The sequence below is a fragment of the Kwoniella dejecticola genome, chromosome 9 (assembly GCF_000512565.2).
Source record: "Kwoniella dejecticola CBS 10117 chromosome 9, complete sequence".
In the NCBI taxonomy this organism is placed as follows: domain Eukaryota; kingdom Fungi; phylum Basidiomycota; class Tremellomycetes; order Tremellales; family Cryptococcaceae; genus Kwoniella; species Kwoniella dejecticola.
The window spans coordinates 1,474,651-1,488,179 of NC_089309.1; the positions used below are offsets into that span (position 1 = coordinate 1,474,651).

The 13,529-nt window shown below is 48.2% G+C and overlaps 4 protein-coding genes across 4 annotated transcripts; 2 read left to right on the top strand and 2 right to left on the bottom strand.

Annotated features, from left to right (window-relative positions):
- Nucleotides 1-53: 53 nt before the first annotated feature.
- I303_107480 (uncharacterized protein) lies at nt 54-4,015 on the top strand (the record flags this gene model as incomplete). Its single annotated transcript, XM_018410159.1, has 4 exons — nt 54-314; nt 396-523; nt 627-2,820; nt 2,945-4,015. The coding sequence occupies 4 exons, from the start codon at nt 54-56 to the stop codon at nt 4,013-4,015; spliced, it is 3,654 nt and encodes a 1,217-aa protein (XP_018261162.1).
- A 188-nt stretch (nt 4,016-4,203) lies between these two features.
- Nucleotides 4,204-8,472, bottom strand: I303_107481 (uncharacterized protein; the record flags this gene model as incomplete). Its single annotated transcript, XM_065969598.1, has 17 exons — nt 4,204-4,748; nt 4,848-4,884; nt 4,978-5,144; nt 5,216-5,255; nt 5,327-5,445; nt 5,532-5,659; nt 5,738-5,953; nt 6,038-6,110; nt 6,184-6,246; nt 6,338-6,448; nt 6,523-6,566; nt 6,637-6,733; nt 6,789-6,964; nt 7,233-7,344; nt 7,416-7,583; nt 7,757-7,975; nt 8,112-8,472. The coding sequence occupies 17 exons, from the start codon at nt 8,470-8,472 to the stop codon at nt 4,204-4,206; spliced, it is 2,676 nt and encodes an 891-aa protein (XP_065825670.1).
- A 464-nt stretch (nt 8,473-8,936) lies between these two features.
- I303_107482 (uncharacterized protein) lies at nt 8,937-11,778 on the bottom strand (the record flags this gene model as incomplete). Its single annotated transcript, XM_018410161.1, has 6 exons — nt 8,937-9,802; nt 9,856-10,007; nt 10,098-10,171; nt 10,230-10,324; nt 10,402-11,155; nt 11,467-11,778. 6 exons carry the CDS (start codon nt 11,776-11,778, stop codon nt 8,937-8,939), a joined length of 2,253 nt encoding a protein of 750 aa, XP_018261164.1.
- Nucleotides 11,779-12,600: 822 nt separating this feature from the next.
- I303_107483 (uncharacterized protein) lies at nt 12,601-13,398 on the top strand (the record flags this gene model as incomplete). The annotated part of the gene is made up of 4 exons (XM_018410162.2): nt 12,601-12,730; nt 12,938-13,048; nt 13,178-13,270; nt 13,370-13,398. The coding sequence occupies 4 exons, from the start codon at nt 12,601-12,603 to the stop codon at nt 13,396-13,398; spliced, it is 363 nt and encodes a 120-aa protein (XP_018261165.2).
- Nucleotides 13,399-13,529: the final 131 nt, after the last annotated feature.

A 13,529-nucleotide genomic window follows, 5' to 3' on the forward strand; every position in this document is an offset into this window, starting at 1 on the left:
CCACAAGCTATAGAGGATAGAAAGAAGCTTTGGATTGATATCAGACTATCAGAATGAGCGGACTGGGGAAAGGGAGCGAGAATGGAAATGGAAACAATCCACCACTTCCACCGCCGTATCTAGCCAATACTTCGGTATTTGCCATCTCCACACCAACTTCGTCGACTCACTTCCAGCATCCCTCAGAATACAGCTCAAATGCCGAAGCGTCCGGGTCTGCATCTGCATTCGGATCAGCAGGAGGTGCAGGTGGGTTTGATAAGTCCATCAAGAGGGGTAAGACGGGTTGCATAACTTGTAGGATACGTAAAAAGGTGAGCTCGCGACCCAATATCCACAGAACGATACTATAGCGCTGTACAAGAGGCTCAACCCTGGTCCATGATGTCTTTTAGCGATGCGACGAAGCCAAACCCATCTGCGAGACATGTAAGAGACTTGGATTGGATTGCATGGGATACTCGGTTCAGAGGCCGTCATGGTTGAAGGCGAAGGACGTGGAGACAAGGCTGAAACATGAGATGTGAGCAGGCTTCATTTGTTTTCAATAATCGATGTTCAGAATGAGATTGCAACCATACTTAGAAGATGTCTGACAGTTCGACTTTTAATCTGTGTTGATATAGCAAACAAATTTCGACCGAGCGCCGTCGAACGAAGAAGCCGAAAGAGCTAGGGATCAAAACCTCGTCTTCATCGGGCAAGTCAAAGGGTAAACCACGAAAGAAGCAGGATGATATCGACAAATCGCCTTTCACTACGGCTCAGTACGACTACGGTGATGGCAATGGTCAAGGTGAATTAGATCTGGGCGACGGAGACGAGCAGAATGACGATCTGGCCGAGGATGATCACACCCAGATATGCGGACGCGGAATGGGTACAGAAGTGACGATGGAGTATGATAATTTAGAAACGGCTTCGCACTTCGGTTCAGGATCGGGCTCGGGATCATCGAAATCAGGATACAAGCCTAATCACACTATGGTCGATCCAATCTTGACGCATCAGCCATCGACACATCCAACAGCAATAGGGAATATTCACGAAGCTACAGCTAACTTTGAAGGTGGCTGGCAGTCGATTCAAGCGAACAGTGGGCCATCGACAGCTACGACGGCATTCGAAGGTTGGACGTGGGATGCGAGTCAGACCCAGCCGTTCGCAGGTGAACAGCCTCCGAACTATGCAGATTGGTCAAAAGCTTTCACCCCGCCCACTACGTCGTCCGTACTAGCCATGTCCGAATCATTACCAAGCCCTCATACTGCCCCAACCCAATATTATCAGTCCGGACCAAGTCCACAATTCAGCAACGCTGTACCGTATCATTATCGCCAGCCTGATACACATTCACATCCGCAATATCCTCCCGTTCAGGGTCACACTCATACTCATGCACAAGCTCAGCATCCTCATCGCAGCGCCTTTCCACATGCCCATACCCGACCAGACACGGAGTATTATTCTTCGCAGGCCCGTCCACAGCCTAGCATCCTGGAGCTCTTTCATGTACAGCCACCCGGACAGCCACATCCGCCACCGCGACCGCGACTGCAGGCTGACCTGGAGCAGCAACAGCAACAGGTGCAGCATCAGCATCAACATCAGCAACCGCGTCTTACGCAGCAGCTACGTCAGCAGGGACAACAGCAAGAGGCAGAAGGTACAGATCAAGATGGTCAGCAAGGAAATATGAACGTCCAGAAATACTCACCTACAACGGCGCATTTCCAAAATCTATCTAACCCAAACACTTCGCTTGACGAACTATGGCTATGGCTGTTGAATTCCCAGCCTGACGTTTTATCGAATCTGCAATCTCCCTCACCCTCTATCCATAACTCGCTCAAAGTGGCAACTAGCAGTCGGCAGAGGTATTTCAACCATTACTTGAACATAGTTTTACCGCTACAGTACCGCTTTATCGAATACACCATAACGAATTTCCTCGCCCCTTTAGCACTCTCAGACGAAGTAGTCATGGAGAGTCTCAAATCCTTGGCAGCACTGCATCTGAGCGTGTACAGGAAGAAAGGGAGGAAGGGAAACAGGAAGTCTAGTAAGCCCAAGAACAAGAGGGATTGGTATAGTCAAGCTGTGCTGAAGAACAACAACGGCGAATTGATCATACGCTCCGGGGCTAATCCTGAGGGTTCGCAAATGCGGATACAAGGGGAAGAGGTAAGATCGGATGAGGAAGAAGGAGATGACGATGAGAAAATAGCCAAGAAATCTTTTGAGAAGACCGTCAAGACACTCCGGACAATCTCGCTAGACAACAATAATGCTCATCAGAACAACTCAGATGGGATATTGGTCTCGTCGATCTCTGCGATATCGTATATAATTTTCAAGGGAGGCATAAACAAGCAATGGGTAGAGAGTCTAGAGATCTCGAGAAAATGTCTATGGTTCGCCTTGAATAATTCACCGGAGTTAGGTGTATTCATACCGACGACCACAAAAGTCCCGGATCAACATAATCCGTATTATTCTCAGAATATCCTCTTACAACAGAATCAAAAGAAATCCTCCTCGACTGCTGCCTCGGATCCATCGCAAATGGGGCAAGGACAGCAGCAACAGCAGCAACAGCAACAGCAACAGGGCGGATCACCGTGGAAACGATATAAGATCTTCTTGCATGCCATGATCCGTACTGATATCTTCGGGTCGATCACGGAAAATAAAGCTTCGGACCTTTTACCGGTATATCGGTTCTTGCTTAATCGATCACCGATTGATTATCTTAGTAGTACCACGGCAGATGAGCTTAGGAATATCATCCCAAACATGGAGGATATCGACAATACCACTGTGAGTAGATCGATCCACCCGCCTCTGTCCGCTCGAGGTCGGTATTCACTATATATTCTTATTGGGATAATCAGGGTACAATCTCAGTTGAGTATATGAGCTGATTGTATCTTCGAAAACTCAGTTGTTGGCTTTAGCAGAGACGGTCGGATTATCGGACTGGCGAGCCAAATCACTCCGAGAAGGGCGTTTAGATGTTGAAGAACTGGTCAGGCGAGGCTCATCGATCAAGACGCTGTTGAACGAAAGATCATGGAGAGAGAAACAAATGTTGCATTGTCAATTTCAGTACCAATATCAAGGTCAAGGTCAAGGTAAAGGTAAAGATCAGACGCGTCATTACCACCAACAAAGCTATGATCAACACGCTCAAAAATCCAGTGGTAATGGAATCACCGAGAATCTGAGTGAGAACGAGATAGAAAAAGGTAAATTGATGTCGAACTGTTTCTACGAATCGACCAAGCTTTTATTGGCTATCACTATCAACGGCCCCTATCCTCGACTGAATCCGCTCAAAGAACCCATCAACAGACTTATAGCCACCATCGAGGAATTGGCGGTTCTCGAAGCTCAGATGAATCTGTCAACTACGTCTTCCACCACATCGTCATCTTTCTCTGGATCAAACGCATCGATCACTTCTGAAAATGAGCATTATAACGATATGACCGGTACAAACGCTATTCAGTCGACTTCACCGACAACGACAACTTCTTCATCCGTCCATTCCGGTTCTGCTTCTGCCACCGGTCCGGGGCCATATCCACATCAAGTATATCATCATCACTTCGTCTCTTCCCATAATGTCAATTGCAATACTACAAATGGCAGAGGCACTGGCATCGCCGAGAATCCTTCTACTGCGCCCGCAACAACCAATGCCGATCCAAGTTCGAGTACCAATTCAGCTCGATCGAAAAGGTCCAACGAATTTATCAGATCGTTGATCTTCCCCATAGCGTTAACAGCATGTCATTGTACGTCAGACCTCCAGTTGTATTTCAGGGGTCTATTCTTGAACCTCAACAAAGACAGTTTCCTCTTTGGAAATACGAAATATATCTGGAAACTGATCGAGAAGGTTTGGGAGAAACGGAATGCCCTTCCGGAGGGAACGGGCGATAACGAGCCGATTGATTGGTTAGTCGTGATGCGTGAACTAGGCTGGGAAAAGGGGATTCTCTTGATTTGATCTGAATGCACTTTTATCAATATTCATCTGAATCGTCGTATTTATGTTGTATCCTGTAAAACATGATGCATTGTCCGTCCCGGATGTTCAGATTGACTTTATATGCAGTATACGGTATAAATATGGTGCTTGTGTCCACGGACTGTGATACACCTCACAACAACCCACGGCCCATAGCTCGCAGTCCATCATGACTTCTCTTTACCTTTACCTTTTCCCTTCCCTTTCCACCACTTGCTGTTACTACCACCGCTCTCACTATCTCTTGCCTCGAGCAAAGGAGGATCATCCATTCGGACAGTCCGCATCCCTTCCCCAACTACATCCACCTCGGTCTTCTTCCTCTCACTTTCATGTTGGGTGATTTCAAGCTGATGTTTCTTGAATTGTATCACCACTCCGCCATCTACAACCTTCGAATACGAGGGCACGTCCTCTCCTTTAAGTCGCACATTTTCCCTCGCCTTTCTATCTTTATAGTTCTCAGGGGTCTTAGCCTTTTTGTACGCTTCCAGGATCCATCGTTTGCTTTCTTCAGAGACCATCTGCGCTTGGTAGATACTGGTGTTCTCGCGAGGTTTGCGCAGGACATCGGCAGGCGAAGAGGCTCCAACCGATATCCTGGCCTCGGGTGGACCTCGATGAGTCGCGTTGATTTCGGATGAGAGACCTCTTGTACCGGCGTCTAGCGATCGGATAGCCCCGGCGAGCGGGTTCGTCACTAGGCCAATAGCTAGGAAGTCAAAAGCAAACATCAGCTGTAATAGCAATACTGATGTGGTTTGACCGGTACAATATATTTGGTGTTTGTATAGCTTTAAGTCGAACTCACTTCCGCCAACTAAGCCGAAAACACCTCCAACGACATTCTATACGCACGGCGCACATCTCAGCTGTCAGCCGTGATCTATGATTCGGTCCTGGACTTTTGTGACAGGCTACTCTGGTGACTGGAGACTCACACCTCGCTTGAGCGGTTCAAGAGGACCATTGACGAATCCTTTGACCCCGTCTTTAACACCTTCGCTCATCTCTCTTCGAGCCTCTTTCATGCCAGACTTGAAATCGGTGATGGGAGCAGGTCCCATTTGCACTTGAGCCGTCGCCGATCTGCGCATCACATGCGCTGCTGCGGCAAATCATCAGCGCAAAGATCAAACCATGGCATAGACACCGATCAGCAATGATATTGCTGCTTACTATTCTGTTGAGCGGGTATGTCAACGATTCTTGAAGGCGGCTGGGTGGATTGTAAAATCCGCACGTGAGTCTAAGGTTTACGTGCATTTGGTGATCCTGGCTGGAACTCACATTGAGATCAAATAGGTATTTGACGCTCTGGGGCGATTTTGATAGAGCAGTATAGAAAGCATGTACTCCTCCGATCATCGGGTCCGAGTCCGCTTGAGCGACAGCATACTCCTTCGGACCTGTCAAGAGCCCATCGCGATCAGATCTGTCACTTTTGATTCGCCTCTGTAGGTTGGGGACCTTTTCAGGATAGGCGTGGACGTACGATTCAGAGATAATTCCTCGAAAGTCATTTTACCTTCATTCAATAGCGTCCCTGCAACGACTGCCGATAGAAGGAGCCTTGATTTTGGATGATACCATATCGCAGCCTGATCAGGGGCGATATCGCATCTGCCGATTGCACGGAAGTCACAATGTCATCAATCATTCAACGGACATCATATCCCAAACACGGAAAAGGCAGCTCACCGCATGGCCAACAAAGGGAGATGCTTGTGGACAGATTTGACTGCTCGGATCACCCCATCGTCAGAACGAGCCGTGTCTGCCAGATGCTTCGCGATCAGTCGTGATTCTGTTGACATTGCTTCGTCCAGTGCTACTGATAGAACTTCGATTGAGAGTTGATCGATAAGTATGGGCCGAGGAGACGCATGTAGCTCGTATACCTTCTTAGGCCAGAGGCTGAAAAACAGCGAGATCGGAAAAGCCAAAAAGCGAGAAAGGCAATCAATATTTGTCTTGGATGTAGGCAACGGGCCGACTCACTCTTCTTTCCCTTGGTGGCACAATGCGATCATAGGAATCGAATATTTGAGCGCTGATACGGCAACGTGAAGGTCTGTGACGATTGGCACTGCATGAGCGCTTACTCCAATGATAAACTTGTCAGGAGAACAAAGGATCAAGCGTACCACCATCGTAGACCAAAGCGTTTATGCGGTTCTCGGACAATAGCCAGGAAAGCGCTTCCTGGTCTAAAAACGGGTTTTATGTCAGCCTTGTTGTTCTCGAACCGTATTGTCTTCCAGACCCAAGACTTATGCGGAAAAATCGGCTTGCTCTCACCTTCGAGGAGGTACACATCCGACGGTAAGTCACCGGTAGAACTTGTCAAGCCTTTTATGTTCCATATAGCTCGATAGCCTAATTTCTTGAGTCCGCCAGCAAGGGCTCCGACTGCAGAGGGGTGCGTCTCAGTCTTGTCGACATTCCCGTCAAAAATGTAATATTTCCGACCTGCCCGTACGTACCGATATGCTCCTTCATCTCCTTGTCCGCGGAAGTCAGGTTCAAGCTGGATTCAGTCGATATCGATTCAGTCCCATGGTCTGTCCATTGAGCGATGAGAATACGAATTATCTCACCTTACATAGATTGTTTTCTGCTCGCCTTGCAAGAATCGGAGGAGTTCATCATCAGGTTGATAGGTAACCCCCTCATCCAGTACAAAACCCGTGATATCTGCAATATCTCGTCAGCAGATTGCACGGTCGCATTAAGAAGGATCATCTCCCACCGATGTGCTCTTTCCAGTCCTCGGGTCGCTTTATTATCCCTTCATCCCACAGATACGTGACAGGTATCTTCAGCCTGTCCAAGTTCGAAGGACCGGTATATCCATCCAGATATTCCAGTCCGAGAGGAACTTGACGGAAATTCTTGTTGATCGTCTTGCCTAGATCCTGCCATATTCTGCAAGAGTGTTAGATCAAGCAGGGTCGCCGAGCGGAAGTTCTGTAGACAGACAGGAACAAATTGGGGTGCGGCGAAGATGGAGCACGAGAACTAGGGGAGAGCAAGGTCAAGAAGGCCGAACAAGGGGAGGAGGGAGAGGAGGAGGGAGGAGGAGGAGGGGAGGAGGGAGGGAGGGAGGAGGGGAGGAGGGGAGGAGGGGGAGATGCAGAAGGATGGCTGCCATGAGACCAGATTGGGGGTAAAGCAAGGCTGAGGAGATACTTACAGATCTTCAACGATCGCATGACTGAGATAGTTCGTCAGATTGTCTCCTGCACTGGAATTCTCGACACGGGATAGGTAATGCGGTGTGGATATCGTTGGCGAGACGGATCGAGCTGCAAGTCCGGACAGATCAATAGTTCAGTCGTACTACCTGATCTGCTAAGCGTGAGGGTCGTGCACATACTTGATATGATATGCAATGGGATCCCATACAGCTCAGCCAAATGCACGTGGGCCAAAACCTCAGGAGTCGAAATGATATGGTCCGCCGCAAAGGGGATACCAGAGTTCTCATCTGGGAGATAGGTGGATCGATAAAAGCTGCGTAAGGTAATCTCCATCTGGCTCGGGTCTAGTCAAAGGGCGAGCAAATTGATCGATATCAGCATGTGAGATATATTGTGTTTTGACACTTCCACTCATACAAATTGTTCACGATCGGGATACCAGGACGGACGAGGATATGGATCACGGGACACATAAAGTTGGAAGATGAGAAGGTTCTAAATCGTGTTCGAGACTCACCCTCCGACCAATCCTTCAAGCTGAACTCGGGTCTAGCCAAAACATCGTAAAATTCCAAATTGTCTTCCAGCTGTGCTCCATCAGGGGCCCTCAGACCGTGCAGTCGAGTACTGTACAGCCGTATCGTGTCTCGATGTATCTCTTGAGTCGCTATGCGTACTCTGTGTGAATGTGATTTGATCAATTCCAAAGCAATCAACAAGAGAGGTATCAAGTCGGCTGCATCATACAATAAGGTGGATGAACAATATAATCAGCACAATCACGGATCAAGTGGGATGATTTAACGGAAAGGAGCGGGACGACATGTCACGAATTTCATAGAAGCAAGTGATTGTAGTCACCTATCACTCACCTTTCGAGCCAAGAAAGAAGATCACGATATTCAATCTCGGTATACCGACCCCATCACACCTCGAGCGGTCTCCTTGTTTCTCCAGGGCATATTCTTTGACATTTGCAGTTATCCCACTCCTTAGATCGGGTAGCTTCTCTTGAAATTCCAGGGGAATTTCCACTGTCCCGTTATCATTCCATTTCGCTCGGCAATCAAAAGTGTCCTCTCGAGTTGAGTATGACCTGGTTCCGGATGGTGTATGTAGTGCACTCGACGAGCTGGCGTAAGAGGCGGGGGGAGCGCTTCGTTCACTTGATCCCGAAGCTGTTTGGGAAGCGTCGTGTCGAGTGTAAGGTGGTGGTGGGAGATCTTCTGCCATGACTGCCTCAGTTGCTCACCTCCGACAATACTACACACATGCAGTGGATGGGTGAATACAGATGAATTGTTGAGCATCAGAAGAATATCATCGCGCAAGCAGTGTAACTAGTTGTCATGTTCGGAATGACGGAATGACAACACCGCTTAATCGCGAACCGAGCTCGGAGCCGACCGAGCTTGGGCGCCGAAGTCCTGTGCATCATAAGATATTATGCAGCAAAAATGGTATTGCTTCTCATACATGATTCGCATGTTCTGGTGAACCGAGACTAAGAAGGAAATCCTCTTCAACTGACTTGAATTCGTACTGCATATGGACCGCGGGTCACATCTACTGAGATTATCATTTTATCTACAATATTTTCCTTCACTTGACCTGACCTGAGGCCACTATTACTGTAGCTTGATATCATAGTCGATTTCGTACTCGAACGAGTAACGGGCTTATTGTCTAAGCCGGAACTAAATGAGTTCACCCTCCCCTTCGACCATGTCATCACCCATGACCATCTTCCAGACATTCACCCCGTCTATTCCCTTATCGTTCAACTTCTTTCCCACGTCCATACTCTTCAGAAGCTCTACCTGCTCTGTAGTAATTTCCGTAGACCCAGTCCCAGTCCCGTTCTCATCCTTGTTCTCCGAGACATTCACTTCCGGAGACAATCCCAACAGTCTAGCAAAGAGCAACATCCATCTCGTCGCATTGCCGACCGTCCAGAAATCCTCCGACGTAGACCCTTCATCCTCATGCACCTTCTGAGCTGCTTTATCGAAATCACCCACCCACAGTTGCGCAATACTATTCGGATCCGTCGGTTTACCCTTCAAATCGTTGCCGAGGCTGGAGTTCGAGAGATCCCTGTGTATTTGTTCCTTCCCAATATAAATATCATACAGCAAGTTCGCGACAGCATGTCTATCTCCCGCTGGGACGATCCAGCCGTTCTTGCCGTGTTTCACTTGAAGTGGGATACCTCCCGCATCGGAAGCGATGATGGGTACTCGTTTATTGATCGCCTCAGTGACTTTCACTTCGAATCCTTCTCGAGTTGATAGTTGCGTAGCTACCCATGCGCCTTGTAGGATACAGCCTAAGATCGAGTCACTTGGCGGAGCTCGGACTATAGCTACGTCATCCCGAACCAGCGAGTACTCCTTCGTACCCAATGTATCGTGCAGTTTCTCGTAGATCCATGATCCGTCGGGATCATCGACTGAGCCATGTCCCATGATGATCAATTGAGGGCCACCGTCGACAGGTGGCTTGTCAGAGTTTTCGAGCTTCTTTCGGAATTCGAGGTATGCAGCAAGCAGATCGTCGATTCCTGAAACGCTTCATTGAGCATATTCAATCAAGCAGTAGAGAGGTCCCACTCACCCTTGGAAGGATCAAATCTAGCGATCTGGCAAATATATCCTCGATCCCAATCGATCTTGACCCCGCATTGCTGGAGTGAGAGGGAGTTGAAGTATTGTCGGAAGTATCGCACGGACGCTCGTCCATATGGCTTGTTCAGACCGTCTAGAGGACTGAGGAAAACAGGTGTCAATCATCAGCTTCGCTTTGGCTGCCGAGTCTCGCATTGCCCCACGGGCACTTAGACAACGGATTGGACTCACTCGGTGGAAGGCGCCATGTAGAGTACCGGGAGGGTTTCATGTACATTCTTAGGCACAAAGAACTTGACGGGATGCTAGCAGTCGGCATTTGTATTCAGCGATGTGTGCCCAATAGCTGGCGCGCTCACTCACAGCCACGAATAAGTCAACGTCTTTGATGAAATTGAACAAGTAATTCCACGTGCGGTGTTGCATTGTTGATGGGTCGTCGGTCAAGTTGGATTGAACTGTTTTAGTTCACAGAGAAGCGGGTCAGCTAGCTTAGACTGCATGTGAATGATGCTGAGACGTGTTGCCTACTCACTTTGAATGTGCGATCTGAAAATGATCTTCGCATCCGGTCTCTTCTTCTTTATAATCGGTATCAAAGCCGTAAGTTGAGGATCATCGATAACAATTACCGAGGCATCAATCGCACCGTTCGACCAGAAGGACTCGTAGTTCTGTTCAGTCCAGAGCTCGAACCATCTCTTATCCTCATCCGTCAAATCTTTGTCTTGCTCCGCAACCCCTTGTAGCACGTTGTGAAATTTCCCCTTCGTGATGTCAAATACCGCGGGGTGTCCCTCGGGCACAAACCACTTCATATCGACTCCAACCAGCTTAGCTAGGGCTAGTAGTCGTACCCTCATCAGGGCGACCCCTCCTCCTTGCGGCGTCGCCGAGAAGAAGGCGATAGAGACGTTGTTCTTCTTGAGATGATTCGCCAAAGCAGTGAACCTCGCCCAAAGTGGCGCCGAAGTTGATTCTTGGTACTGCAAAATACTGACCAATTTGACCTGTCCATTGCAATCAACTTGCACATGATGGTCTACCGGGTCCACGTCTGCCGTGGTAGCGCTGTGCGAGGCGGGATGGAGGTGCTTGACACCGGCGGAGATGGCGGCGGTCGCACTGGCTGATGTGGAAGGAGCGGGCAATTTGGTGAAAATTGAAGTTGAGGGATTGATTAAGATAGGGATTACGTCGACGTGGAGCCATAGTGTGGAGAAGAATTGTACGCCTTGATGTCCTTTGAACTCTTTAGGTACAGGTTCAGCTACAGCTACCATTCGGACCTGCCAAAAAAGAGTCAACAGTCAGCCAATTTATCGACTTCATCTAGTACTGTTGACCAAGCGTCGCGCGCCGCGGGGCCAAAGGAGGGGTACGACTCGCGCCAAAGGGATGCCACGCGGGAAATTCTCCGATAATAGCCTTATCCCCATCATCACCCTTCTCGGCACAGCGCATCATTGCGTCGAATGCGTCTCTCAACGGAGTGACGGTGAAGTAGCAGTGGAGTACCACGGTGCGAGGATGGTGATGGACCAGGGGATATGGATGCGAAGACGATGTCCGACTTTGTACAGGGGATAACTTCACTCACATTCATCCCTTTATCAGTCTGGATACTCCTCATCAACCCCAGTATCTCCTTCGCGATCCTCTTATTCTCCTCCGTGACCTCGTCGAAAGTCTTTCCATCAATGTAATACTTGGTGTGGAAAGTCTCGGACTCGACTACACCAGTCCCATCGTGTAACACCGCCGAATATTCTAGGTCTCTACCGGGATCTGATCCATCTGATTTACGCTCCGAGGGCTGATCTCCCAAGGAAAGGGCTAGACCGATGAAGATATCTTGGATCTGGGTTGGATGACGTTTCGAGGAGATCGATAATTGCCGATGGGGCGACATCTTTGCTCTGGTTTCTGTTCTCACTCAGTTCAAATTGTATGATATGCAAACGTGGATGTAGTCATAAAAGATAATTGATGTAATGGCGATTCAGAAAATGTTACTGCTGCGAGTATGCGTGGCCGAACTGATGATAATCCCGAGTATGGATAAATCAAGTAGTCACCTCGGCAACGGATTGAGTTTGAATCTGAGTTCTCTGTTGGTCTGGATAATTGAAGGTGTGTATTTGATTTGTATGGAGGAAATAGGATTACGTCTGTCCCGGGGAATGTTTGGTATATAGGCTGTGCATTCCTTCACTATATATCGGTTGCATGGTCACAAGGTCGTAGGTCTATTCTAATCTTGGCAACCGAAGATCCAAAAAGATCCCTTGAAGTGCCGCAAAGGCACCCTTCCATGCTATGATGCATCAACTTCTCACGCTCTGTTCTGCGCGGCATTGGCAAGGTGGTATCCATGCATCCATCGTCAATTGCTGCTCTTTCCGGACCAGGACCACAGCGCACTCTGGCCCAAATATAGGGGACGAGAACATAGCTCAAACAACCATACTAACCGTGAGAAAATTACTCCTTGGTGAGACAGCAACTAGTCTCATGATTAGCATGACCGAGGAGCAAAACACCAAGAATCTCCGAGACCAGACCTGATTGTTTGGTCCTGACGTCATACAACAATACCCTTCAGAGGGATAACGGAGAAGACCGCTCTTCGTGTACTCATACGATACGAGTAAACACGCGATTGCTCTGTTGCCACCACTATCCTTCCTTCCTTTCTATACATCAATCAACCACCCCATATGATACAGCACCAATGCAACTATCAGTCAAGTCACTCTTAGTACTCATCCTCGTATCGCTTTCTATCTCTGTATCAGCCTATCAATTGACTATAGTCGATAACGTCAACGAAATCAGTACCGACGATATGGCTACTAAACAAGGTATGTCCATACCACCTCCTACATCCTTAGTGCCCTGCGCTGCGCTATACTCCACAGTTCTGAGAGTCACAATAATGCGATTCTCACGCTACTACCTCACATCCTGAACCATAATTCGATTGCATCCCTTCAACCCTTCATTCCAGTCAGAGTATCAAATACGAATTTGTTCTGTCATTGACTCGCTCCGCTCGTGTCTTACTATAGTAATCGTACAATTCAAGAAATCCTCTTCGGCTGACGAGAGGCAAAGGATCATCGGCGAGCTCAAGGGAAAGGGAGCGACTATAGTGAACGAGGATAACATCAACTCGAAGAGTGAGTGCAATTAGAATGACATCCTGAAACAACCCTTCGACATCATCGTCCGTCATCTCATGGCTTCCATGATCGTCAATACATATGTTGTACCTCTTGCTTTTACTGACCAATCTTTCGCGGCGACAGTCCTCCCTTTCATCACCGTCTCTCTGCCCGAATCAGATTTCTCAGCTCTCCAGACAGATTTCTCGGGCGATCATGATGTAGTAGAGAACATCGGTTAGTGTTTCTGTCACTTCTCACTAAGCCTTCTACCCCTCACAGACTACGATACTGTTCAGTCTGATCTGATGCTGAGTTTGTGATCACCTGTCGCAGAGGCCGATCAAGAGGTCAGAATCCAATAAACACTTGACAGTCAACACAGCTATGTGCAGCACGCTGCTTTCCTGCTTTCCTGGTCATTTGTTAGACGAGATGCAGACTTGTTAGATAGTCGAAGAAGAAGACAAGAAGATATGCTAATGTTTTGTATGCA